Here is a 25,133-nt window from a genome sequence, read left to right as displayed (position 1 = left end):
TATATATATATATATATATATATATATATATATATATATATATATATATATATATTATATACGCAAGTTACTCAAGAGAATTTTAATTTTGTGTGTGTATGTGGGTACGTCTACAACCCCGATTCCAAAAAAGTTGGGACAAAGTACAAATTGTAAATAAAAACGGAAAGCAATAATTTACAAATCTCAAAAACTGATATTGTGTTCACAATAGAACATAGACAACATATCAAATGTCGAAAGTGAGACATTTTGAAATTTCATGCCAAATATTGGCTCATTTGAAATTTCATGACAGCAACACATCTCAAAAAAGTTGGGACAGGGGCAATAAGAGGCTGGAAAAGTTAAAGGTACAAAAAAGGAACAGCTGGAGGACCAAATTGCAACTCATTAGGTCAATTGGCAATAGGTCATTAACATGACTGGGTATAAAAAGAGCATCTTGGAGTGGCAGCGGCTCTCAGAAGTAAAGATGGGAAGAGGATCACCAATCCCCCTAATTCTGCGCCGACAAATAGTGGAGCAATATCAGAAAGGAGTTCGACAGTGTAAAATTGCAAAGAGTTTGAACATATCATCATCTACAGTGCATAATATCATCAAAAGATTCAGAGAATCTGGAAGAATCTCTGTGGGTAAGGGTCAAGGCCGGAAAACCATACTGGGTGCCCGTGATCTTCGGGCCCTTAGACGGCACTGCATCACATACAGGCATGCTTCTCTATTGGAAATCACAAAATGGGCTCAGGAATATTTCCAGAGAACATTATCTGTGAACACAATTCACCGTGCCATCCGCTGTTGCCAGCTAAAACTGTATAGTTCAAAGAAGAAGCCGTATCTAAACATGATCCAGAAGCGCAGACGTCTTCTCTGGGCCAAGGCTCATTTAAAATGGACTGTGGCAAAGTGGAAAACTGTTCTGTGGTCAGACGAATCAAAATTTGAAGTTCTTTATGGAAATCAGGGACGCCGTGTCATTCGGACTAAAGAGGAGAAGGACGACCCAAGTTGTTATCGGCGCTCAGTTCAGAAGCCTGCATCTCTGATGGTATGGGGTTGCATTAGTGCGTGTGGCATGGGCAGCTTACACATCTGGAAAGACACCATCAATGCTGAAAGGTATATCCAGGTTCTAGAGCAACATATGCTCCCATCCAGACGACGTCTCTTTCAGGGAAGACCTTGCATTTTCCAACATGACAATGCCAAACCACATACTGCATCAATTACAGCATCATGGCTGCGTAGAAGAAGGGTCCGGGTACTGAACTGGCCAGCCTGCAGTCCAGATCTTTCACCCATAGAAAACATTTGGCGCATCATAAAACGGAAGATACGACAAAAAAGACCTAAGACAGTTGAGCAACTAGAATCCTACATTAGACAAGAATGGGTTAACATTCCTATCCCTAAACTTGAGCAACTTGTCTCCTCAGTCCCCAGACGTTTACAGACTGTTGTAAAGAGAAAAGGGGATGTCTCACAGTGGTAAACATGGCCCTGTCCCAACTTTTTTGAGATGTGTTGTTGTCATGAAATTTAAAAATCACCTAATTTTTCTCTTTAAATGATACATTTTCTCAGTTTAAACATTTAATATGTCATCTATGTTCTATTCTGAATAAAATATGGAATTTTGAAACTTCCACATCATAGGCAAGGCAATGATGTGGAAGTTTCAAAATTCCATATTTTGCATTCCATTTTTATTAGGGCCCAAGCACCGAACGGTGTGAAGACCCTATTGCTTTTCAAAGGATTATTATTATTATTATTATTATTATGCCGTGTTTGGCCTTATTTGAGGCATTTCCCATGCACGAAAATCATGAAATTTGATACACACATCAGTCATTGTCCTTGCTACTCAGCCACAGACTTTTGGCCCCGGGCATGGCCCAGTGACTTCATAGCGCCCCTTTTTCCATTTCCCATTGAAATGAATGGGTAAAACTTTGGAATGATGATGTCATAAGGCCATTTGGAGTGAAATTACACATGGTCATTTCTAACGTACTCCTCCTAGACGGTTCATCAAATTCATGTCAAAATTGGCAAACATGATGCCAAGATATTGCTGAAGTTGAATTGCTAAGGGATTTTTGATATGTTGTAATATGTTGAAATAATATAACATATAATATGCCAAGATATTGCTGAATGTTGAACTTGATATCTTGTAATATGATTCTGATTCTGATGCATTGGTTCGTTTGCATGTGTGAACGCGGACCACACGCAGTCTGTATGCTACAATGTAACAATTTTACTGCCTGGTGCGGACCAAATAATCGAACAGACACACACGCGCGTGCACACACACACACACACACACACACACACACACACACACACACACAATAATAGTGATTTTTGATATATTGCAATATGTTGAAATATTATAACATATAATATGCCAAGATATTACTGAATGTTGAATTTGATATCTGTTGGATATTGCTGAATGTTGGACTCGATATCTTGTAATATGACTCTGATTCTGATACTCTTTTACTGGTCTGATGAACATTTGATGAATATATGATGTGACTGTTTTGTTGGGTGGCAGGATGTCCTGAGTTGCAGAACCACATGTGCGAGGGCCCGTCAAGGCCAATCGTTATTATTATTATTATTATTATTATTATTATTATGATGCCGTGTTTGGCCTTAATTGAGGCATTTTCCATGCACGAAAACTCATGAAATTCGATACACACATCAGTCATTGTCATCGCTACTCAGCCATAAACTTTTGGCCCCAGGCATGGGCCAGGGACTTCATAGCGCCCCTTTTTCCATTTCCCATTGAAATGAATGGGTAGAACTTTGGAATGATGATGTCATAAGGCCATCTGGAGTGAAATTACACATGGTCATTTTTAACGTACTCCTCCTAGACGGTTCATCAAATTAATGTCAAACTTCGCAAACATGATGCCAAGATATTGCTGAAGTTGAATTACTAAGGGATTTGAGATATTTCACCTGACGTCACAGGGTCACGTGACGCCCCGGTGTCCGCCATTTTGAAGGTCAAGCTAGCTAATGTCAACAACATAGTAGCTAGTATGTTACTGTAGCAATGTTTAAGTTCAGTCATTTGGATGACTGTTAAAACCTTTCAGTCTCAAGTTTTTCCTTTACTGTATTTATTAGTTTACTGTAATTATGATCTGGCAGCTATTTACACCGGATCCAGTGTAAATAGCTGCCGGAGCGTGCTCCGGCTTGCTCCCCCTCAAATTAAGCAGCGCGCTCCGGCTTGTTCCCGGAGTGCTCCGGCCGAGGTTCCGGAGCACGCTCCGGCTTGCTCCCCCTCAAATTAAGCAGCGTGCTCCGGCTTGCTCCCAGAGTGCTCCGGCCGAGGTTCCGGCGCGCGCTCCGGCTTGCTCCCGGAGTGCTCCGGCTGAGGTTCCAGAGCGCGCTCCGGCTTGCTCCCCCTCAAATTAAGCAGCGCGCTCCGGCTTGCTCCCGGGAGCAAGCCGGAGCGCGCTGCTTAATTTGAGGGGGAGCAAGCCGGAGCGCGCTGCTTAATTTGAGGGGGAGCAAGCCGGAGCGCGCTGCTTAATTTGAGGGGGAGCAAGCCGGAGCGCGCTCCGGCAGCTATTTACACTGGATCCGGTGTAAATAGCTGCCAGATCATAATTACAGTAAACTAGTAAATACAGTAAAGGAAAAACTTGAGACTGAAAGGTTTTAACAGTCATCCAAATGACTGAACGTAAACATTGCTACAGTAACATACTAGCTACTATGTTGTTGACATTAGCTAGTGCTAACAGCTAGCTGCTAGTGCACTGCTACAACACAGACACTGACCCTAATAATACAGTTCTTGGTCATTGCCTGGTAACAGCAAATTTATAACGGGCCATGTCTCAACAGACTAAGAAGTTATTTCAATGACATTTAATAACATTTTGTTTATCCTGAGGACCGAAAGTAAATGAAAATGTGAACAAACCTTAGCTGTAATAAGATGGCGACCACCGGCTCCAGGGACGACCCGGTGATGTAGGCATGTTACCCAGCCTGACACAAAATATTTGTAGGCATCCAAACTCTTATACGCTTTCAGATCAATACCTGTGTATGCCGATGGGTTTTTAATGACATAGGTATCCAGATCACGTGGGCCGAAGTCAGGTAAAGACGAGGGCTTCGTGTACTTCCATACGTCAGTGAACAATCCTGGTGGAAGCAGGTAAACGTCGTTCTCTAAGCCTGCTAACCTCAATTTTTGCAAATACCTCTCCCTCTGCTCGCCCTGTAAATGCCCTACGTCGCTGGATAGTGAAGGTGTTTTCTGCATCTCGCTCCTTTTTCTTTTATGTTTTTCGTTTGTCGCCTTCCTCGCATTCAAACTGATTCGAGCCGTGACATCCAAAATGGCAGCCTAACGATGCATCACATGACTTGGTCACGTGGGTGAAAAACCTCAATAGCGCTACCAACTGGCCAAGGAAAGAATAGGGTTTTGAATATGTGTGTTTTGACACATGATGAATTTTAATATGCTCCTCCTAGACGGTTCATGAGATTCATGTGAAATTTGTTATACGTGATGCCAAGATGTCGCTGACATTAAATTGCGAAGGGATTTTTGATATCTTGTAATATGTTGAAATGGCCTTATGATTTTAATATCTTGCCACATAAACAGGAAACGTGTCAGAACACCACAGTGCATTGGCTGTATGGTCGGACACTTCTTACTTCAATAGATATTATGATTATGATGATAACCTGACACTCAATAGGCCTGCCTGTTATAGCGCCACCACCTGGCCAAGCAGGAAATGTGCCAGAAATTGGCAATGCCTTAACTGATTGATCTGACACTTTACAAAATATTGTGTATTATGATTGTGATGATATTCACATGTGTAATTCAGATGCCTAGCACAGCGCCACCATCTGGCCAAGCAGGAAATGGGGAAAAATGTTTAATTCATTGATGGATTGATGGGCAATTCCATGTAAATGTCAACCTCACCATGCAAAAATAAAGCAACATGTAATACATCAAAACCACTCCCAGAGATATCACCTAGGCCTGTATTTTACAGATGTGAATAAGCTGAACCAATTTGTCACATTTTGATCACCTAATATGTCACGGTCAGTCTTTCTTTCTTATGTAAAACCCAAGCTAAAATCAACTTTGATCATGTACAATTCTATATTCTTGCCACAAGCCACAGAAATGTATGCTAAAATCCACAAAACAATAGCCATCCTAAATATTATTTAAGAACTTTGATAGTTTTAGCTGATATTTAGAGAGTTTTTCAAAGGGTTATGGTGGTTAAATTGCTGATTTTCTAAACATATGCCATGTCTATTTCAGACGCATCACATCCATAACGGAATTTCGTCACATCCATAACGCTGACTTTTCCTTCCGAAACTCTGCATGAAATACAAAATATTTTAAACAAAGATTTTTTAATATTCACCTTGGACCCCTCTATCAAATGGATATCTCCAGTTCGACATTAGGTTTACGATTTCACAGAGTTTGATAAAAATGTACAGTCACCCAAGAAAAGTGATACTTTTTCTGTCACATCCATAACGCATCTTTTATTGGCATTTTCTGGCATGCCCTAGATGTACTATGGGAATTGTTCTTGTTCTATCACTTCTCCAGTATGGTACAGCCTTAAAATATGCAACACCTGTTTAAATACTGGGAGACAATAAAACATGCACTGGGTCATTTATTGCCATTTTGAGTTCAAGTGTCACGTCCATAACGCTGGAATTGCTCTGATCTGAAACTTTACAAAATATTGGATATCATGAGTCTGATGATATAACATGTACAATTCTGTGCACACTCATACACACAGTCATATGCATATTTATGCATACACACATACACTCACAAGTATGCACTCACATGCACACGCAACATCTATGAGCACACTCTCTTTCACACACTCTCTCCCTCTGACACACACACACACACACACACACAATAATAGCAGAGCTCCAGCGGAGCACCATACCTAAGAAAAAATGGTAAACCCATCGACTCGATTTTTTGTGGTTTGTCCGTGTATGTGTACCACCAGTCATACACACCGCCTAGTGGTCAGTGTTAGTAATTACCAGTCATACACACCGCCTAGTGGTCAGTGTTAGTAATTACCAGTCATACACACCGCCTAGTGGTCAGTGTTAGTAATTACCAGTCATACACACCGCCTAGTGGTCAGTGTTAGTAATTACCAGTCATACACACCGCCTAGTGGCCAGTGTTAGTAATTACCAGTCATACACACCGCCTAGTGGCCAGTGTTAGTAATTACCAGTCATACACACTGCCTAGTGGCCAGTGTTAGTAATTACCAGTCATACACACCGCCTAAAGAAGGTCCTGGGTTCGAGCCCCGGGGCCGGCGAGGGCCTTTCTGTGTGGAGTTTGCATGTTCTCCCCGTGTCCGCGTGGGTTTCCTCCGGGTGCTCCGGTTTCCCCCACAGTCCAAAGACATGCAGGTTAGGTTAACTGGTGACTCTAAATTGACCGTAGGTGTGAGTGTGAATGGTTGTCTGTGTCTGTGTGTCAGCCCTGTGATGACCTGGCGACTTGTCCAGGGTGTACCCCGCCTTTCGCCCGTAGTCAGCTGGGATAGGCTCCAGCTTGCCTGCGACCCTGTAGAAGGATAAAGCAGCTAGAGATAATGAGATGAGATGAGATGAGACACACCGCCTAGTGGCCAGTGTTAGTAATTACCAGCCATACACACCGCCTAGTGGCCAGTGTTAGTAATTACCAGTCATACACACCACCTAGTGGCCAGTGTTTGCCAGTAAAGAAATAAAACAAAAAAGACTGGCGCGGTTATAAGAAAATTTGACAACCCAGAAACAGATGGGAGCTCCGCTTTTAGGCAGTGCCTAAATCTATATATTAGTGACCTGCCATCATTTTGCATTTTGTTGCAGACATATGAAAACTCTGCATGTACACACACACACACACACACACACACACACACACACTGCAGACACAGGAAAGCTAATATGACTTAAGATTACAGCGTGAAATAGAGATAAGGAGGAGACACATGTATAGTTTTGTACATATATAAATGTACATTTTCACACCACAGAAACACACACACACACACAGTCTTTGTCTATCTCTTATCCGTCAAGCAGTCATGGCATTTGCAACATGCACATCACCTTTGAACATTTGATGAATATATGACATGTGACTGTTTTGTTGGGTGGCAGAATGTCCTGGGTTGCGGAACCACACGTGCGAGGGCCTGTCAAGGCCGCTAGTTTAAAATTTGTACTTTGTCCCAACTTTTTTGGAATCAGGGTTGTATATAATATAAAGAACATTACATTGTGCCACAAAGATATGAAGTTTATCTTCTCATGTTGAAAATATTTCACTCGTTTGCTTCACTCACTCGTGATATATACAATCACCACTTGAAGATAAACTTCATATCTTCCCGCGACCATGTAATATCCTTTACACACAAACACACACACACACACACGCGCGCACACACATGCACACATGTATGCACAGTTTAAATATGAGTTTGAAGCTATGCTGAGTGTGGGACGTACAGTACGAAAGGTCATCTGGAAACAAGCTGTGATTTCAATGCCAAACTATGTGCCTCCGCTTATTGCTGCCCTTCAGGCAGCTTGATGCAATAGTGATATCAATAGAGTACCATATTTGAACATAAACTACAGAATATTTAGAAGTGCTATCTGTGCGAAATCTTAACAAAGATACAATCATCAAATCTAAACAGTGGAATTCACAAAAACTACAGTAAATATACTAATACAGTGTCTTGCAAAAGTATTCATCCCCCTTGGTGTTTGTCCTGTTTTGTTGCATTACAAGCTGGAATTAAAATTGATTTTGGGGGGGGTTAGCACCATTGATTTACACAACATGCCTACCACTTTAAAGGAGCACATTGTTTTTGACTGTGACACAAACAATAATTAAGATGAAAAAACAAATCTGGAGTGTGCATAAGTATCCCACCCCCAATTCAATACTTTATAGAGCCACCTTTTGCTGGAATTACAGCTGCAAGTCTCTTGGGGTATGTCTCTATCAGCTTAGCACATCTAGCCACTGGGATTTTTGCCCATTCCTCAAGGCAAAACTGCTCCAACTCCAAATTAGATGGGTTGTGTTGGTGGACAGCAATCTTCAAATTATGCCACAGATTCCCAACTGGATTGAGGTCTGGGCTTTGATTAGGCCATTCCAAGACATTCAAATGTTTCCCTTTAAACCACTCCAGTGTAGCTTTAGCAGTATGTTTAGGCTCATTGTCCTGCTGGAATGTGAACCTTTGTCCCAGTCTCAAACCTCTGGCCGACTCAAACAGGTTTTCCTCCAGAATTGCCCTGTATTTAGTGCCATCCATCTTTCCTTCAGTCCTGACCAGCTTTCCTTTCCCTGCAGATGAAAAACATCCCCACAGCATGATGCTGCCACCACCATGCTTCATTGTAGGGATGGTGTTTTCAGGGTGTTGGGTTTGTGCACACATGGCATTTCCCATGATGGCCAAAAAGATGAATTTTAGTATGATCTGACCAGAGAATATTCTTCCATGTGTTTGGGGAGTCTGCCACATGCTGTTGAGTAAACTCCAAATGTGTTTTCTTCAGCAGTGACTTTTTTCTGGCCCCTTTTTCATAAAACTCCACTCTGTGGAGTGTACAGCTTAAAGTGGTCCTATGGACAGATACTCCCATCGCCGCTGTTCATCTTTTCAGCTCCGTCAGTGTTATCATTGGTGTCTTTGTTGCATCTCTGATTAATGCCCTCCTTGCCTAGCCTAGTAAACTAGACCCACCCGCCTAGCGGCCAAAAATATTTTTTGCCTAGCGAATGGGTCTAGCCTCGCACCATATAAACAAAAACACCCCGGGCATCAAATCGTGCCCGCCAATCACAATGCAAGGTTTTTGTTTGGATTCTTTGGGCGGGCTTTTGCAGGAGTGACGACAAAGCTGCGCGACGCTGGAGAAAGCGCAACAGGGAAGATGGCTATGGCTAGTGAACAGCACGCGTTTGACTCCGCTTTGGAATCAGTTTTAGAAGAATTAGACTTGGAGTTTTCGTTGAAACATGAGCAGGAAGAGGCTCTCCGCTCATTCCTTTTCAAGAAGGACGTTTTCACTGTTTTGCCGACCGGCTATGGCAAAAGTCTGATCTACCAGCTGGCTCCGCTGGTAGCCAAAAGGATGGGGCTAGTTTGTGCAGTACGAAGAATTAATAAACAGCTTTGAAACATTACTTTTTGATTGTTTCTTATTTTCCCGTTATTTTAAATTTAAGGGAAATTATTTCACCAAACACCACTAAATAAAAACTCTCAAAAACAGTTTAAGCAAACCCTTGAAAAACACTTGAAAAAAATAAGAGTGTATGTTAAGTATGTGGTACAGACTCCAAACTTGTGGTCATTATCTCCAAACTTCTTAATATCTAGAACCTGTTTATTAATTAATACGCATTTTGAAAAAATATTTATTTCAAGGCCTCCCCCACTGCTTTCTGTCGCTCTGACTACGTCACAGTCACTGTTGCGCTGATTGGTCAGAGAGTTGGCCTATACGCACAGAGACAGTTTGAAAGACAGCGGTTTGTTCCTCCTACCCGCTTCGGAAATGTCTACGGATCGAGGCCAGACTAAATATTCACATTTAGTCTGGCTTGCCAGGCTACTCCTTGCCTGGTCTGTAAGTTTTGCTGGGCGGCCTTCTCTTGTCAGGTTTGTAGTGGTGTCATATTCTTTCCATTTTGCTATAATGGATTTAATGGTTCTCTGTGGGATATTCAAACTTTGAGATATTTTTTTATAACCCAACCCTGATCTATACTTCTCCACAACTTTGTCTCTGACCTGTTTGGAAGCTCTTTGGTTTTCATGTTGCTTGCTTAGTAGTGTTGCAGAGTCAGGGTCCTTCCAGAACAGGTTGATTTATACAGACATCATGTGACAGATCATGTGACACTTTGATTGCACACAGGTGGATCTTAACCAGCTAATTACGTGATTTATGAAGTGAATTGGTTGGACCAGCTCTTATTTAGGGGTTTCATACGAAAGGGGGTGAATACTTACACACTCCAGATTTCTGTTTTTTTTTATCTTAATTATTGTTTGTGTCACAATAATAAATAAATAAATAAATAAATAAATAAATTTGCACCTTTAAAGTTGTAGCCATGTTGTGTAAATCAAATGGTGCTAACCCTCAAAAATCCATTTAAATTCCAGCTTGTAATGTGACAAAACAACACAAACAGCAAGGGGGACAAATACTTTTGCAAGACACTGTAGGTCATGTTCTCTTATGATGATTTATGGTCATCTAGAGAATGTGCCTTGTTCCTTCTCTCTCTCTCTCTCTCTCTCTCTCTCTCTCTCTCTCTCATCTTCCCCTTTTCTGTTTTCTTGGTTGTGCACTTGCATGTTTAGTTCTTTGGCTCTGGTTATCGTTAAAAAAAATCGCAGTCCTGGTTGCTGTATTCATGCAACTTTCATGAATTCTGATGAGTTTTAGAAATGAAACAAAAGAAGTCTGAAAATGAATTGATGGTGAGTCACTTTATAGCAGGTGGGATCTGGAGCAGAACAATTTCAGCAACTCGAATACTCCTGAAAGGTCTCGCATGATCAGAGGAGATAACTCCTTATTCTTTATCGCTCTCATTTGTTTCACACTGTTTTACCTCTGGTGGAGGAACAACGGCTCCTCGATTCGGGGACATGATCTTAAATAGAGAACTGTGATGTGCTTGCATTTGCTGATCTAAGTGAGACAAGAATAATATTGTCTTTACCCATCTGTATGTGTTTGATACAATTCTTTTGCTGATGACAATCATCAAACTGCAAATTGGAAGAATTGCTCTCGGTTGGTCCAACATTAGCTGTCTCTAGAACAAGGAAATAGCCTTACACAGACAGGCTCTATTGATCAAAAGAGCCGGTCAATGATTGGGAACTGACTGAAGTAACACTGGGAGAGAATTAGGAGACCACTGAATGAGAACAGGACATTTTATTCACGAATTAAATGACCGCACTGACTGACTCACAGTGAACAAAATCTGGGTGAATGACATGATTCAAGAACACGAAGGACTCACTGATCCAGGTTAAATCTACAATGTTTAATCTTTTATGATAGTAAATCCTATATTTTGGTGAATCGTAAAAGCAAACCGATGTGCATAAATTAGGCCTGTGTTCCAAAAAATTTGAATTTCACACTAAGATTTACATAATCAACCATACACAGTATAAACATTATGTTATCTGCTTTTCCATCTGTGTTTAACATTCACATAAACAAGGAAACAGAGTCATCTATATCCCCCACCCTATATACCAACTATATACCAAGTTTCAAGATATTATTTGAAACATTTTTCAAGTTCTGCTGCAGGAACCCAACCCTACTTCTTTACACTGACCTCAGCAGCCCATTGCCTAAACCCACTAGACCTTTGGTCCATTTGAGCTAAAAATTAAAATTTCTCAAATTTCTTAGTATCAACAGGCACATATACATTACTTAATCAACACATATACCAACTTTCAAGACCATACCACTCATAGTTTTCAAGTTCTGCTCTGGAAACAAAACCTACGGTACCCCTAAGACTAACCTGAGAGACTAAGTCTGAAATTGTTTCCATGGAAACATGAAAAAATTAAATTTCTCAAATTTCTTAGTATGAAAAGGTACATCTACATCACGTTTTTAACATGTATACCAAGTTTCAAATCTGTATCGTGAATAGTTTTGGATATATGCTCTGGAAACGAACATCGCTCTTAGAAACGAAGTCAAAATCTATTTTTTATGTAAAAATTTGAAAAGTACTTTTTTTTTTTTTTCAAAAATCCAAAATAGCAAAATGCACCAGTTCACATGTTGCTTGATATGTATGCAAAGTTTCATAAAGATATCTTCAGTGGTGTTAAAGATGCATCCTGGAAATGAAAACGTGACCAGACGGACAGCCGGACGGATGGACGGAGGAAAGGACGGACGGACCCCATTTTTATGTCCCTGGCCAAACTTTGTTTTAGCGGGGGGTAATAATGAGACATTCATAAAAAGACATATGCAGTTTTTGTAACCTACACCTAACCTACTTCCTCCCCATGAAATCTATTGTTCACAAATGATATTCCTTTGTTTGAGCACCCAAGTTCCCTTGCAATATTTAGCACTGTTGGCAAGAAATCATTTGTGTAAAATGTAAAATAAATATTTTTTTTATATTATAGAGTTATTTATGCTCTTGAACATTGCTAGTCAATGTATTATTCTGCTTCTTTTGATTTCAAAATGCTAGGCTGGTTTCCTTTGGAACTAGTAAAGCATTCCCATTCGCTCCTTTCCTTGCTGAATACTAACAGCAAAGTCATGACCATGACTGTGGCCCCATAATTCAAAGGGCCCAGCATTGATAGAGGGCTCTCAGAGGACTATATTAACATTATTGCCATGTGTAAGTTAAATTAATTGAAAATAATAATAATTTTGTCTCTTAAAATGAGCAAATACAACAACCTTCTGGTTTGGTTTTCCATTTTCTGCAAAATTATTAGACTAGATAGTCTTTATATTCCACCCCCTCCCTATTCATTACATGGTACAGTCTTGCATAGGCAGAGCCAGAGCGCAACACCGTGTTAGGTTTGTTGCTTTCCAATCCAGCACTAATGTCAGCTACGCACGGTAGAAGCAGAATTGATGGTGAACCATCAGTAGATTGACATCATCATGAAGAATTGGGGTTACCCAATTATACATAAATGGGGGGTGGGAGGGTGGGGGATAGTATATTCTTTCATAGGGCCCAAAATTTCTAGCGGCACCCCTGGCCCTATATAAGAAACGTATAAAAGACCCCAGGAGCTTCATGATTGTTGTCTTTCATTCTCTTCTTGTCAACAGTTTGGGGAAGTAGATGCAGAGATACAAAGTATTGTGCTCTAATCATTTGCCTCTTGTTAAAAAACAAACAAAAAAAACCCTAATCCTATTATTGTTAAAATATTTCCCACCAGATGAGAGTGTGCATTGATACATACCGTACCTTGGGTGATGGTAATTCTAATATCTGAAATTATTACCTCCATCAACTTTGTTGGAGGAGGTTATGTTTTTGCCTCCATTTGTTTATTTGTTTGTCTGTCTGTTCCCAACATAATTCAAAAAGTAGTGAACGTATTTTGATGAAATTTTGAGGAAAGTTGGGCCATGGGCCAAGGAACAATTGATTAGATTTTGATGAAAATCTGAATATGTGGCTTGGCAGCTGTATGCACTCTACTAAGTGGCCTGATTAGTCTTGCTATGAATAACTGAGACTTGGACTATTGTTGATATCAGCATGTAGCAGCCAGAGGGAACCGTCAGGGCCTTCTAGGCATTTAAAGAAGGCTCAAACATATCAGCATTTCAAATGTTATATTTAATTTCTTTATTTTTTTTTCATAATTTCATTTTAATTACTCCCTTCTAATTTGGCCTCATTTTCTATCAAATTTGCTTCAGAAATGAAAGGGTTACTGTCCTGAAAACATTAAAATCGAGTTATCTAACAAGATTTTTTTTGCTTGTTGTGTCTAGGCTGAGAAAAGTTTAGAGCTGCTCACTCATTGGTTAGGACTTCATTGCCGGGACAGAAGGCCATGGCAGTGTATGTTTATGTCGGATGTGACAGAAGAATTAACCAATCAGATTTTGATTTATAGTGGGAGGGACCAAAAATTTATTGCTGTAAGCCTTCTCAAAGGCCAACGTGAACTTAATCGTGAGTTGGCGCCATCAGCACAGCAGTAACATAACCTTCCAGGTGTTCATCAGTGGTGTTAATGAATGCAGAGAAACTAAGATTTCTGTCTCCAGACTCTTCTTCCACGCATATGTAGCAATGTCATAATTTCATATAAATAAAGTTCTTCTTTTTTGTGAACTTCCCCAAATCCCTCTGTTGTAAAATATGCTAATTTGTTGGGATCTGTTAATGGTTCCACTATTGTTTCTGATGGGGCGTTAATTAGTGTAACACACCTATGGACATTATCGTACTTGGGATGTCTGGAAAGGGGTAAACTGGCTTCGTGGATCCTGCATGGACAATATTCATTAATACAGTATGTATTTTTTTTATTTTTCCCAATATATGATGTTTATTTTTTGATGTAAGAATATTTTTAAACACATCTGCTGTTTGCATTGGATCAGATAGGTAACTTAGTGTCATAAAATTCAGTGTGAAACATCGAGTGTTTATCCGAGTAGCTATTTGGCTGGGTGCTAACTGGTACATTATGTACTTTGTGAATTTTCCTGACCTCTTGTATTCCAGGGCAGGATGGCATCCCCCCCCCCCAGCCTGGCAAGTTGTTTATTCTGCCTAGCCTGCCTGGATTTGATCAATACTGAAATTGATTGGGATTGGAACAGGTTTGACAAGCATTGACAGAGACGTACTCCAACTGTAGCATAGTGGTAATAGAAATATATGAAACATAGTTGTACATTACAGGTTATGGAAATGAGGCTATGCTAGATATACGTTTGTTACCATTGATACTACATTGCCATAGCAGGGAGTGAAGTATGCAGCAGATATCACTCTATAGCCCTGAGGAAGAAAAAGGTAAGCTCCTTTGCTGCAGTGTTGCGGCAGGAACAGAAACATGCAGAAAACTGCTGATCAGACCCATGAACCAGGAACCCCAAGTGCTTTTATTCTGGCACAGGCCAAATGCAAGTGTTGTTAGTGGCAGCATGACAGGGCAATGATGGGCAGAGCTTGGAGAAGCTTCGTATAGCCACCTCACATACAGAGATAGAGCCTGATGTACACACTGAAGTTATGTCCTGATAAAAGAACATGCATACTGGTGGAAATGGCAGAAACAGAAACCTTAGGCTTGAGAATGATGCCTCCAATAGACAGGCCAGTGACTTTTTTTTTTAATTGGTAGGGACTGGTGAGTCTATGTAAATATGTCCTGCATACAACCCGTACAAACAAAAAAAGAATTAACATGCTAGTTTGCAATTCATATGTTGCTATGGAGAGTATAAATCATATCTCACATTTGCTCCTAGTCCTTAAGAAGGTAATGCCCAAAACAGGATATCTTACACACAGCATTTTAAGGTATCGGAGCCATAGCGAAGTAGTTGGGAAAACAGTTCGTACTTTAAGGCAAATGGAATTGGCTGGTTCAAATGCCATTGCCAGAGCTTGGTAAAAATATTTTGCCACTCAGACCTGGACAGGTCTTTGGAACACAGGCCCAGGAAGCACTAAATAACCATATTGGTGACTCATTGGCAGTGTAGAACACAAAAATAAATTTGTGCCAGAGCAGGGCATGACCAAACCTCCTGAGCAGGCATGACCGAACCTTCATAGCATATCCTTATAATGAAATCGTGTGCTGCTATTTTCAGGAAACTCTAAGGGCTTCACAGGAACTGACCAACATCTATCCATTATCTGTAACTGCTTATCCTGTGCAGGGTCACAGGCAAGCTGGAGCCTATCCCAGCTGACTATGGGCAAGAGGTAGGTTACACCCTTGGACGAGTCGCCAGATCATCACAAGGCTGACATGTAGAGACAAACAACTATTCACATTCACACCTACGGTCAATTTAGAGCCACTAATTAGCCTAACCTGCATGTCTTTGGACTGTGGGGGAAACCGGAGCACCCGGAGGAAACCCACGCAGACACAGGGAGAACATAACTCCAGACAGAAAGGCCCCCGTTGGCCACTGAGCTCAAACCCAGAACCTTCTTTCTGTGAGGTGACAGTGCTAACCACTACACCACCGTACTGCCCACTGACCAACATGGTGGTGCTTAACATCAAACAACAAGGGAGCATTAAATCATGAATGATATTGAGGTGGATGAACAAGCTTGGGAAGTGAGCAGTTTCTCACTTTCTGTTTTTAAGACCTAGTGACCTTCCTACCGACATACCTACCTCCATCCATCCATCCATTATCTGTAGCCGCTTATCCTGTACAGGGTTGCAGGCAAGCTGGAGCCTATCCCAGCTGACTATGGGCAAGAGCTGACCTGGACAAGTCACCAGGTCATCGCAGGGCTGACACATACAGACAAGCAACCATTCACACTCACATTCACACCTACAGTCAATTTAGAGCCACCAGTTAACCTAACCTGCATGTCTTTGGACTGTGGGGGAAACTGGAGCACCTGGAGGAAACTCATGCAGGACCTTCTTGCTGTGAGGTGACAGTGCTAACCACTACACCACCTTGCTGCCCCTACCTACCTACCTACCTGATCAATGCAATCACAGGGCAGATGTACTGTCTGACAGCAAGCCTGTGCCCAGAGAATGGAACAGGTAATTTGATTCAGCTAATTTGGAACACCTATGGAAGCGTGGTAGTTGACCTGTGTACAGACAGACAATTCACTGTCCAATGTGGTTCATGGACAAACCAAAGACAAAGGCTTCAGGCCAGGATGCATTGGTGTATGATTTGCCACATCCACACATTTAATGAGATATGTAGCCAGCAACCTGTATTTAACTTCCTCTCATTTTAATTTCAGAATAATGTAACATAATAAAACAGTCCAAAACTCCCACATTTCCACAGAGTCAATTCCCATCAAAACCAGGTGGTCAGATCTCCTGAAGGAGCTTTTTATGAGGTTTGCAAATGGTGGTACTGAGATTAATATGACTTACAATGGCATTCAACCAAATCTCATTACACCCTGTTACCTTATGGGTTTTTTTTCCTGTTGTTTTTGAAGTAGCTGCATAAAATTCAGCATTTAAATTGTGCTGTAAGTCTTTAATTCTATAGTTTGTCATTAGTTGATACATACACATGAATTGCATTTTGTTCTGTTGAACTTCCTGAAATAAAAATAATTTATTAAACAGTTGTTTAAAATTATTATATATATATATATATATATCGCCCTCCACAATTATTAGCACCCCTCGTTAAGATGTGTTCTTAGGCTTCTAATAAATTCTTATCTCATCTCATTATCTCCAGCTGCTTTATCCTGTTCTACAGGGTTGCAGGCAAGCTGGAGCCTATCCCAGCTGATTACGGGCGAAAGGCGGGGTACACCCTGGACAAGTCGGCAGGTCATCACAGGGCTGACACATAGACACAGACAACCATTCACACTCTCATTCACACCTACGGTCAATTTAGAGTCACCAGTTAACCTAACCTGCATGTCTTTGGACTGTGGGGGAAACCGGAGCACCCGGAGGAAACCCACGCGGACACGGGGAGAACATGCAAACTCCGCACAGAAAGGCCCTCGCCGGCCACGGGGCTCGAACCCGGACCTTCTTGCTGTGAGGCGACAGCGCTGACCACTACACCACCGTGCCGCCCTCTAATAAATTAATTTTTTAAAAATAATATAGGACAACAATGCAAAAAAAAAAAAAGAGAAAAATCCAACCTTTAATTCAAGTGCATTTATTCAGTGGGAAAAAAATCCCACATTAAGAAATAATTCTTTTACATGAAATCATGTGTGCCACAATTATTGGCACACCTGATGTTAATACTTTGTACAACTCCCTTTTGCCAACAAGACAGCACTTAATATTCTCCTATAACATTTCACAAGATGGGAGAATACAGAGACAGGGATATTCAACCATTCCTCTTTGCACAATCTCTCTAAATCATCCAGAGTCCTGGGTCCTCTCCTTTGCACTCTCCTCTTCAGCTCACCCCACAGGTTTTCAATTGGGTTGAGGTCTGGGGACTGAGATGGCCATGGGAAGAGCTTGATTTTGTGTCTGTTGAACCATTTTTGTGTAGATTTGGCCACACATTTAGGGTCATTATCTTGCTGAAAGACCCAGTGACGACCCATCTTCAGCTTTCGGGCAGAGGCCACCAGATTTTGATTTAAAATGTCCTGGTATTTCAAAGAGTTCATGATGCCATGCACCCTAACAAGGTTCCCGGAGCCTTTGGAAGAGAAACAAGCCCACAGCATCACCGATCCTCCCCCATACTTCACAGTGGGCATGAGGTGCTTTTCCGCATACTCATCTTTTGTGATGTATTAGAGTGTTTGTTGCCAAAAAGCTCTATCTTGGTCTCATCTGACCAAAGCACACGGTCCCAGTTGAAGTCCCAGTACCGCTGAGCGAACTCCAGACATTTATGTTTATGCTCATAAGTGAGAAAAGGCTTTTTCCGTGCATGCCTCCCAAACAACTTGTTGGCATGTAGATAGCGCCTGATGGTTGTTATGGAGACTTTGTGACCCCAAGATGCTACTCTTTGATGCAATTCTCTAACAGTGAGCTTTGGAGAACTTTTTAGTTCTCTTACCATCCTCCTCACTGTGCGTGGTGGCAAGATAAACTTGCAACCTCGTCCAGGCTTGTTTGCCACTGTTCCAGTTGTTTTAAACTTCTTGATGATTCCTCTGACTGTAGATATGTGCAGGTGTAGGCGAGTGGCTATTTTCTTGTAGCCATTGCCTGACTTATGAAGGTCGACACACATCTGCCTTACTTGAATGGTGTGTTCTCTTCTCTTTCCCATGTTGAAGAGTGGATAAGAGAAATAGGCCTCTGTGTCACATCATATTTATACCCCAGGGAAACAGGATGTGATGAATTACTAATTAAAGGTTCCTAGATACTCTGATTAACTTTATAAACTACAGTAGAAATGACAGAAATGCTTCAATTACATTTATTTTCTAGGAATTGTAATGGGTGCCAATAATTGTGGAACAGGTGATTTTATGAAAAATAATTATTTCTTAGTCAGGGATTTTTTTTTAATTCACTTGAGTTAAGGGTTACATTTTTCTACAATTTTCAATGTGAGATTATGCTTCTGCAATAAAAATTGAATGTATTTTAAGGCTTTTAACACGTCTTAACCAGGGGTGCCAATAATTGTGGAGGCTCTCTCTCTCTCTCTCTAAATACAACCCTGATTCCAAAAGAGTTGGGACAAAGTACAAATTGTAAATAAAAACGGAATGCAATGATGTGGAAGTTTCAAAATTCCATATTTTATTCAGAATAGAACATAGATGACATATCAAATGTTTAAACTGAGAAAATGTATCATTTAAAGACAAAAATTAGGTGATTTTAAATTTTATGACAACAACACATCTCAAAAAAGTTGGGACAAGGCCATGTTTACCACTGTGAGACATCCCCTTTTCTCTTTACAACAGTCTGTAAACGTCTGGGGACTGAGGAGACAAGTTGCTCAAGTTTAGGGATAGGAATGTTAACCCATTCTTGTCTAATGTAGGATTCTAGTTGCTCAACTGTCTTAAGTCTTTTTTGTCGTATCTTCCGTTTTATGATGCGCCAAATGTTTTCTATGGGTGAAAGATCTGGACTGCAGGCTGGCCAGTTCAGTACCCGGACCCTTCTTCTACGCAGCCATGATGCTGTAATTGATGCAGTATGTGGTTTGGCCTTGTCATGTTGGAAAATGCAAGGTCTTCCCTGAAAGAGACGTCGTCTGGATGGGAGCATATGTTGCTCTAGAACCTGGATATACCTTTCAGCATTGATGGTGTCTTTCCAGATGTGTAAGCTGCCCATGCCACATGCATTAATGCAACCCCATACCATCAGAGATGCAGGCTTCTGAACTGAGCGCCGATAACAACTTGGGTCGTCCTTCTCCTCTTTAGTCCGAATGACATGGCGTCCCTGATTTCCATAAAGAACTTCAAATTTTGATTCGTCTGACCACAGAACAGTTTTCCACTTTGCCACAGTCCATTTTAAATGAGCCTTGGCCCAGAGAAGACGTCTGCGCTTCTGGATCATGTTTAGATATGGCTTCGTCTTTGAACTGGCAACGGCAGATGGATTGGTGAATTGTGTTCACAGATAATGTTCTCTGGAAATATTCCTGAGCCCATTTTGTGATTTCCAATACAGAAGCATGCCTGTATGTGATGCAGTGCCGTTTAAGGGCCCGAAGATCACGGGCACCCAGTATGGTTTTCCGGCCTTGACCCTTACGCACAGAGATTCTTCCAGATTCTCTGAATCTTTTGATGATATTATGCACTGTAGATGATGATATGTTCAAACTCTTTGCAATTTTGCACTGTCGAACTCCTTTCTGATATTGCTCCACTATTTGTCGGCGCAGAATTAGGGGGATTGGTGATCCTCTTCCCATCTTTACTTCTGAGAGCCGCTGCCACTCCAAGATGCTCTTTTTATACCCAGTCATGTTATTGACCTATTGCCAATTGACCTAATGAGTTGCAATTTGGTCCTCCAGCTGTTCCTTTTTCGTACCTTTAACTTTTCCAGCCTCTTATTGCCCCTGTCCCAACTTTTTTGTGATGTGTTGCTGTCATGAAATTTCAAATGAGCCAATATTTGGCATAAAATTTCAAAATGCCTCACTTTCGACATTTGATATGTTGTCTATGTTCTATTGTGAATGCAATATCAGTTTTTGAGATTTGTAAATTATTGGATTCCGTTTTTATTTACAATTTGTACTTTGTCCCAAATTTTTTGGAATCGGGGTTGTATACATATATATATTTGGATATTGGTCCTAATTTTGTGGCTATTATTAAAAGTTAAATTTCTGAGATGGTTTGCAGGTCCTGGAGACCAGGTCAGGCCGAGAGTCCAAATATTATAGGTAAGATAGAAGGGCGATGTGGATAGTTTAATTTTAGAGTCCATAGTCATCTGCACTATGCCAAGAGCTGTGCTGGCACATAACAATTATGATGACACAGTTAAGTCAGCCAATATAAATGAGACAAACAGATGTTGATTTATTGTTGTTTTTTTATTACAGTGCATTTCAATCCATAATAAAAGAGTAAAACTATTATTATTATTACCTCGCCTGGCACAGAGTCCACTGGGGGGCATGGTATTGTTTTCAGTGGGGTTTCTTTGTTTGTTTGTTTGTTTGTTTGTTAATGATGTTACGGGAAAACGGCTGGACCAATCTTCATGAAACGTTCAGGATAGATGGGCACTGGTCTCAAATAGAACCTCCAAAATGTTGGGGGTCATCCAGTCAAGGTCAAGGTTTTTGTGGCTATTGCTTCATATAGAGGTGATACCCACTATGTCATTGTGCTGTAAGAATGTAAGAGTGTAACAATTGCACAGTACAGTGTAAGAGCAGTACGGTGTGTTCTGATTGGCTGAGAGCAGTACGGTGTATTCTGATTGGCTGAGAGCAGTAAGCAGTACAGTGTGTTCTGATTGGCTGAGAGCAGCAGAGAATCAGAACCATGTTTATTGGCCAAGTATGTTCACACATAAGGTCACAATCAAGGTCAAGGTCACCAAAAAGGTCAGAATTGTTTTTTCACAATATCTTTCTTCATATTCATCATAAGTGCTGCCGGGTGAGGTTTGTTTTGCCTGGCAACACTTGTTATTACCTCGCCCGTGACGGAGTTCACCAGGGGGCGAGGTATTGTTTTCGGTCGGGTTTCTTTCTTTCTTTCTTTGCTTTTTTGGAAATGATGTTACAGGAAAATGGCTGGACCAATCTTCATGAAACTTTCAGGATAGATGGACATTTGTCTCAAATAGAACCTCTTCAAATTTTGGGGGTCATCCGGCCAAAGTCAAGGTCACAGTGACCAAAAAGGTAAAAAAAAAAAAAACCTATGAGCTCAGACTGCAGGAGCCCTGCCTCGGAAAGATACTGCCCACAAACACTCTGATTGGATCACTACCTGCCTCATTTGCATACACTGCTGTCATTGGATGGGTTTTTGGTTCGTTTACATATGCAAAGGTAGGGGTTCGGCCACGCCCACTTTTAAACCCCATTGATAAAAACTTCCCTGCTCTGTTGATTTATTATCTCATCTCATCTCATTATCTCTAGCCACTTTATCCTGTTCTACAGGGTCGCAGGCAAGCTGGAGCCTATCCCAGCTGACTACGGGCGAAAGGCGGGGTACACCCTGGACAAGTCGCTAGGTCATCACAGGGCTGACACATAGACACAGACAACCATTCACACTCACATTCACACCTACGGTCAATTTAGAGTCACCAGTTAACCTAACCTGCATGTCTTTGGACTGTGGGGGAAACCGGAGCACCTGGAGGAAACCCACGCGGACACGGGGAGAACATGCAAACTCCACACAGAAAGGCCCTCGCCGGCCACGGGGCTCGAACCCGGACCTTCTTGCTGTGAGGCGACAGCGCTAACCACTACACCACCGTGCCGCCTGATTTATTATCATAATTATAAATTATAAATATATGGACTAGACTAAAGAAATCACTTTCAGACATGCTTACGCTTATTACAGAGGGAAAGTGTGTTCCACTGAGCTTCCACTGTCTGTACTTTATATTATTCCACTCTTATCTCTTACAGTTTTCAAAACTGAAACTTCCGAACCGAGGCTGATATACACATGCTGTTGCAGGGGGCGACAGAATCAGAACCATGTTTATTGGCCAAGTATGTTCACACACAATGTCAAAATCAAGGGTCCCCAAAAAGGTCAAAATCGTTTTTTCGCGATATCTTCCTTCATATTAATAATAAATGCTACTGGGCGAGGTTTGTTTTGCCTGGCAACACTTTATTATTATTATTATTATTATTATTATTATTATTATTATGGAATGGCTGTAGATGTTTGGGATGGACTACATTTTAAATGAAACACTAGAATTACTTTTGTGGCAAAATAAATGCATGAATGGTACAAGAAATAAATCCGAGGTGAGAAGTGAACTAAATTTAAAGACAACCAATTTAGCATTGTGTGCTGAAGTTTAGTGCTACATCTGTAGTAATACAGTGCAATAAAGACAGGTGCCATCCTCTTGTGCTATACTTATCCTCATCCTAAATGGAGAACAATATTGGTCTCTTGAGCGATTCTCATCTTCAATGTAGAACAGTATCAGAACTTTAAGCAAACTCCATCCATCCATCCATCACCGCTTATCCTGTGCAGGGTCGCGGGCAAGCTGGAGCCTATCCCAGCTGATTATGGGCGAGAGGTGGGGTACACCCTGGACAAGTCACCAGATCATCACAGGGCTGACACATACAGACAAGCAACCATTCACACTCACGGTCAATTCAGAGCCACCAATTAGCCTAACCTGCATGTCTTTGGACTGTGAGGGAAACCGGAGCACGCAGAGGAAACCCACACAGACACGGGGAGAACATGCAAACTCCACACAGAAAGGCTCCCACCAGCCACTGGGTTCGAACCCAGAATCTTCTTGCTATGAGGCGACAGTGCTAACCACGACACCACCATACCGCCCCAAACTTTATCCTCTATCAAGAAATTGAATGATTCTTATACTCATTAGGTATCAGTATCAGGAAAGTCCTCAGTGAAGTATCTGCACTATGAACAAGTATTTTCATCTTGTCTAGTGAGCTTCATTATAAGGACACTACCTCATTTTGAATTTGATACACAGCCACTTCAGTTGGGGCGGCACGGTGGTGTAGTGGTTAGCGCTGTCGCCTCACAGCAAGGAGGTCCGGGTTCGAGCCCCGTGGCCGGCGAGGGCCTTTCTGTGCGGAGTTTGCATGTTCTCCCCGTGTCCGCGTGGGTTTCCTCCGGGTGCTCCGGTTTCCCCCACAGTCCAAAGACATGCAGGTTAGGTTAACTGGTGACTCTAAATTGACCGTAGGTGTGAATGTGAGTGTGAATGGTTGTCTGTGTCTATGTGTCAGCCCTGTGATGACCTGGCGACTTGTCCAGGGTGTACCCCGCCTCTCGCCCGTAGTCAGCTGGGATAGGCTCCAGCTTGCCTGCGACCCTGTAGAACAGGATAAAGCGGCTAGAGATAATGAGATGAGATGAGCCACTTCAGTTCAAACCAAGCAATTGCAAAATAAAAGTGGGGAGTCTGATCACAGTTTGATGATTGTTTACTGCTACACTGTCACTTTTGTCAGCTTTTATGCTTAGAAAACCAAATTACAAAACTAAAGGATGTAAATTAAGTTAGAAAATGACTGACTTGAAGTTTGGCGGGTGGAGGGGTAACGTGTTGACTGAAAGGAGCAAAACAAGTGGTGTCAATTGTGTAGCGCATGAATGATTACACACGTGCACACTCCTGAATAATAGTGATATATTAATCACCAGCTAATGAGGTAAATCCAGGCTAAACTAAGCTCTCATTCTCCCCCAGCAGCTTCACCATGAGTTGCTAATTGTATGAGTAGAAAGTGTATTTATTACTAAGCACCACTACACAAGTAATCAATTATATAGTAATTAGTCATGTCAAAAGCACCAAGGAGGAATTATGACTGTATGTGTTATATCAGCTCATCTCTCACCTGGTACTCGCTGGGCCAGAAAGTGCTGACTGCCAGTTCTACCTGATGCCATTGACTGCCCTGCGATCCGGAAATGTTCCAAACTGAGTTTCCATGTGGTCCGCCATTCACCTGCACATAGACGCTGAGCCTGCCTGGACTGTGGCCATCACGGCTATACAGGAAGTAGCTGAACTGCACACAGTGGGTGTCATTTTCACTTAAAGTGTGCAGCAACAGCTGAGCTTGCTGGCCTGCACTGTGCTGAGATGAATTCACCAACATGTAGGAACCTGCACAGAAAAAGAGAAACAGAATGAGTGTTTATACTGAATAATCTCCTTGATCTTAACCCCTTTATCAAATACAAAGAAATCTCATCTCATTATCTCTAGCCGCTTTATCCTGTCCTACAGGGTCGCAGGCAAGCTGGAGCCTATCCCAGCTGACTACGGGCGAAAGGCGGGGTAAACCCTGGACAAGTCGCCAGGTCATCACAGGGCATACAAAGAAATCGTAAATGCATAAACGCACAGAGTTTAAGTATTAACCTGGCGGTTCTTCTTTACAGACACCTAAAACAGGGGTTCTCAATCTCAACCTTTTCTGCTTTGAGGTTCACCTATTCATACTTGTTTTGAGTCGGGGCCCATTCAAAAAGATCTCCAATTATTTTGGCTCATCTATTCTATTAGAATCTAATAATCTATTGTAAAGTATATTAATGG

At 41.5% G+C, this 25,133-nt stretch overlaps 1 protein-coding gene across 1 annotated transcript in view; it reads right to left on the bottom strand.

Annotated features, from left to right (window-relative positions):
* The window catches only part of ptprua (protein tyrosine phosphatase receptor type Ua), a 489,507-nt gene extending 464,809 nt beyond the window's left edge, over positions 1–24,698 (bottom strand). Inside the window, exon 1 of the mRNA XM_060904791.1 lies at positions 24,427–24,698. Within this exon, the coding sequence (XP_060760774.1) occupies positions 24,427–24,690 (264 nt within the window). The 5' untranslated portion in view covers positions 24,691–24,698. The remainder of the gene's footprint in view (positions 1–24,426) is intronic.
* Between the last annotated feature and the right edge of the window lie 435 nt (positions 24,699–25,133).

The sequence above is a fragment of the Neoarius graeffei genome, chromosome 22, assembly GCF_027579695.1.
Source record: "Neoarius graeffei isolate fNeoGra1 chromosome 22, fNeoGra1.pri, whole genome shotgun sequence".
NCBI classification, from domain to species: domain Eukaryota; kingdom Metazoa; phylum Chordata; class Actinopteri; order Siluriformes; family Ariidae; genus Neoarius; species Neoarius graeffei.
Note: the sequence above shows the minus strand (reverse complement) of the source record. Positions and strands in the feature narration are given on the sequence as shown.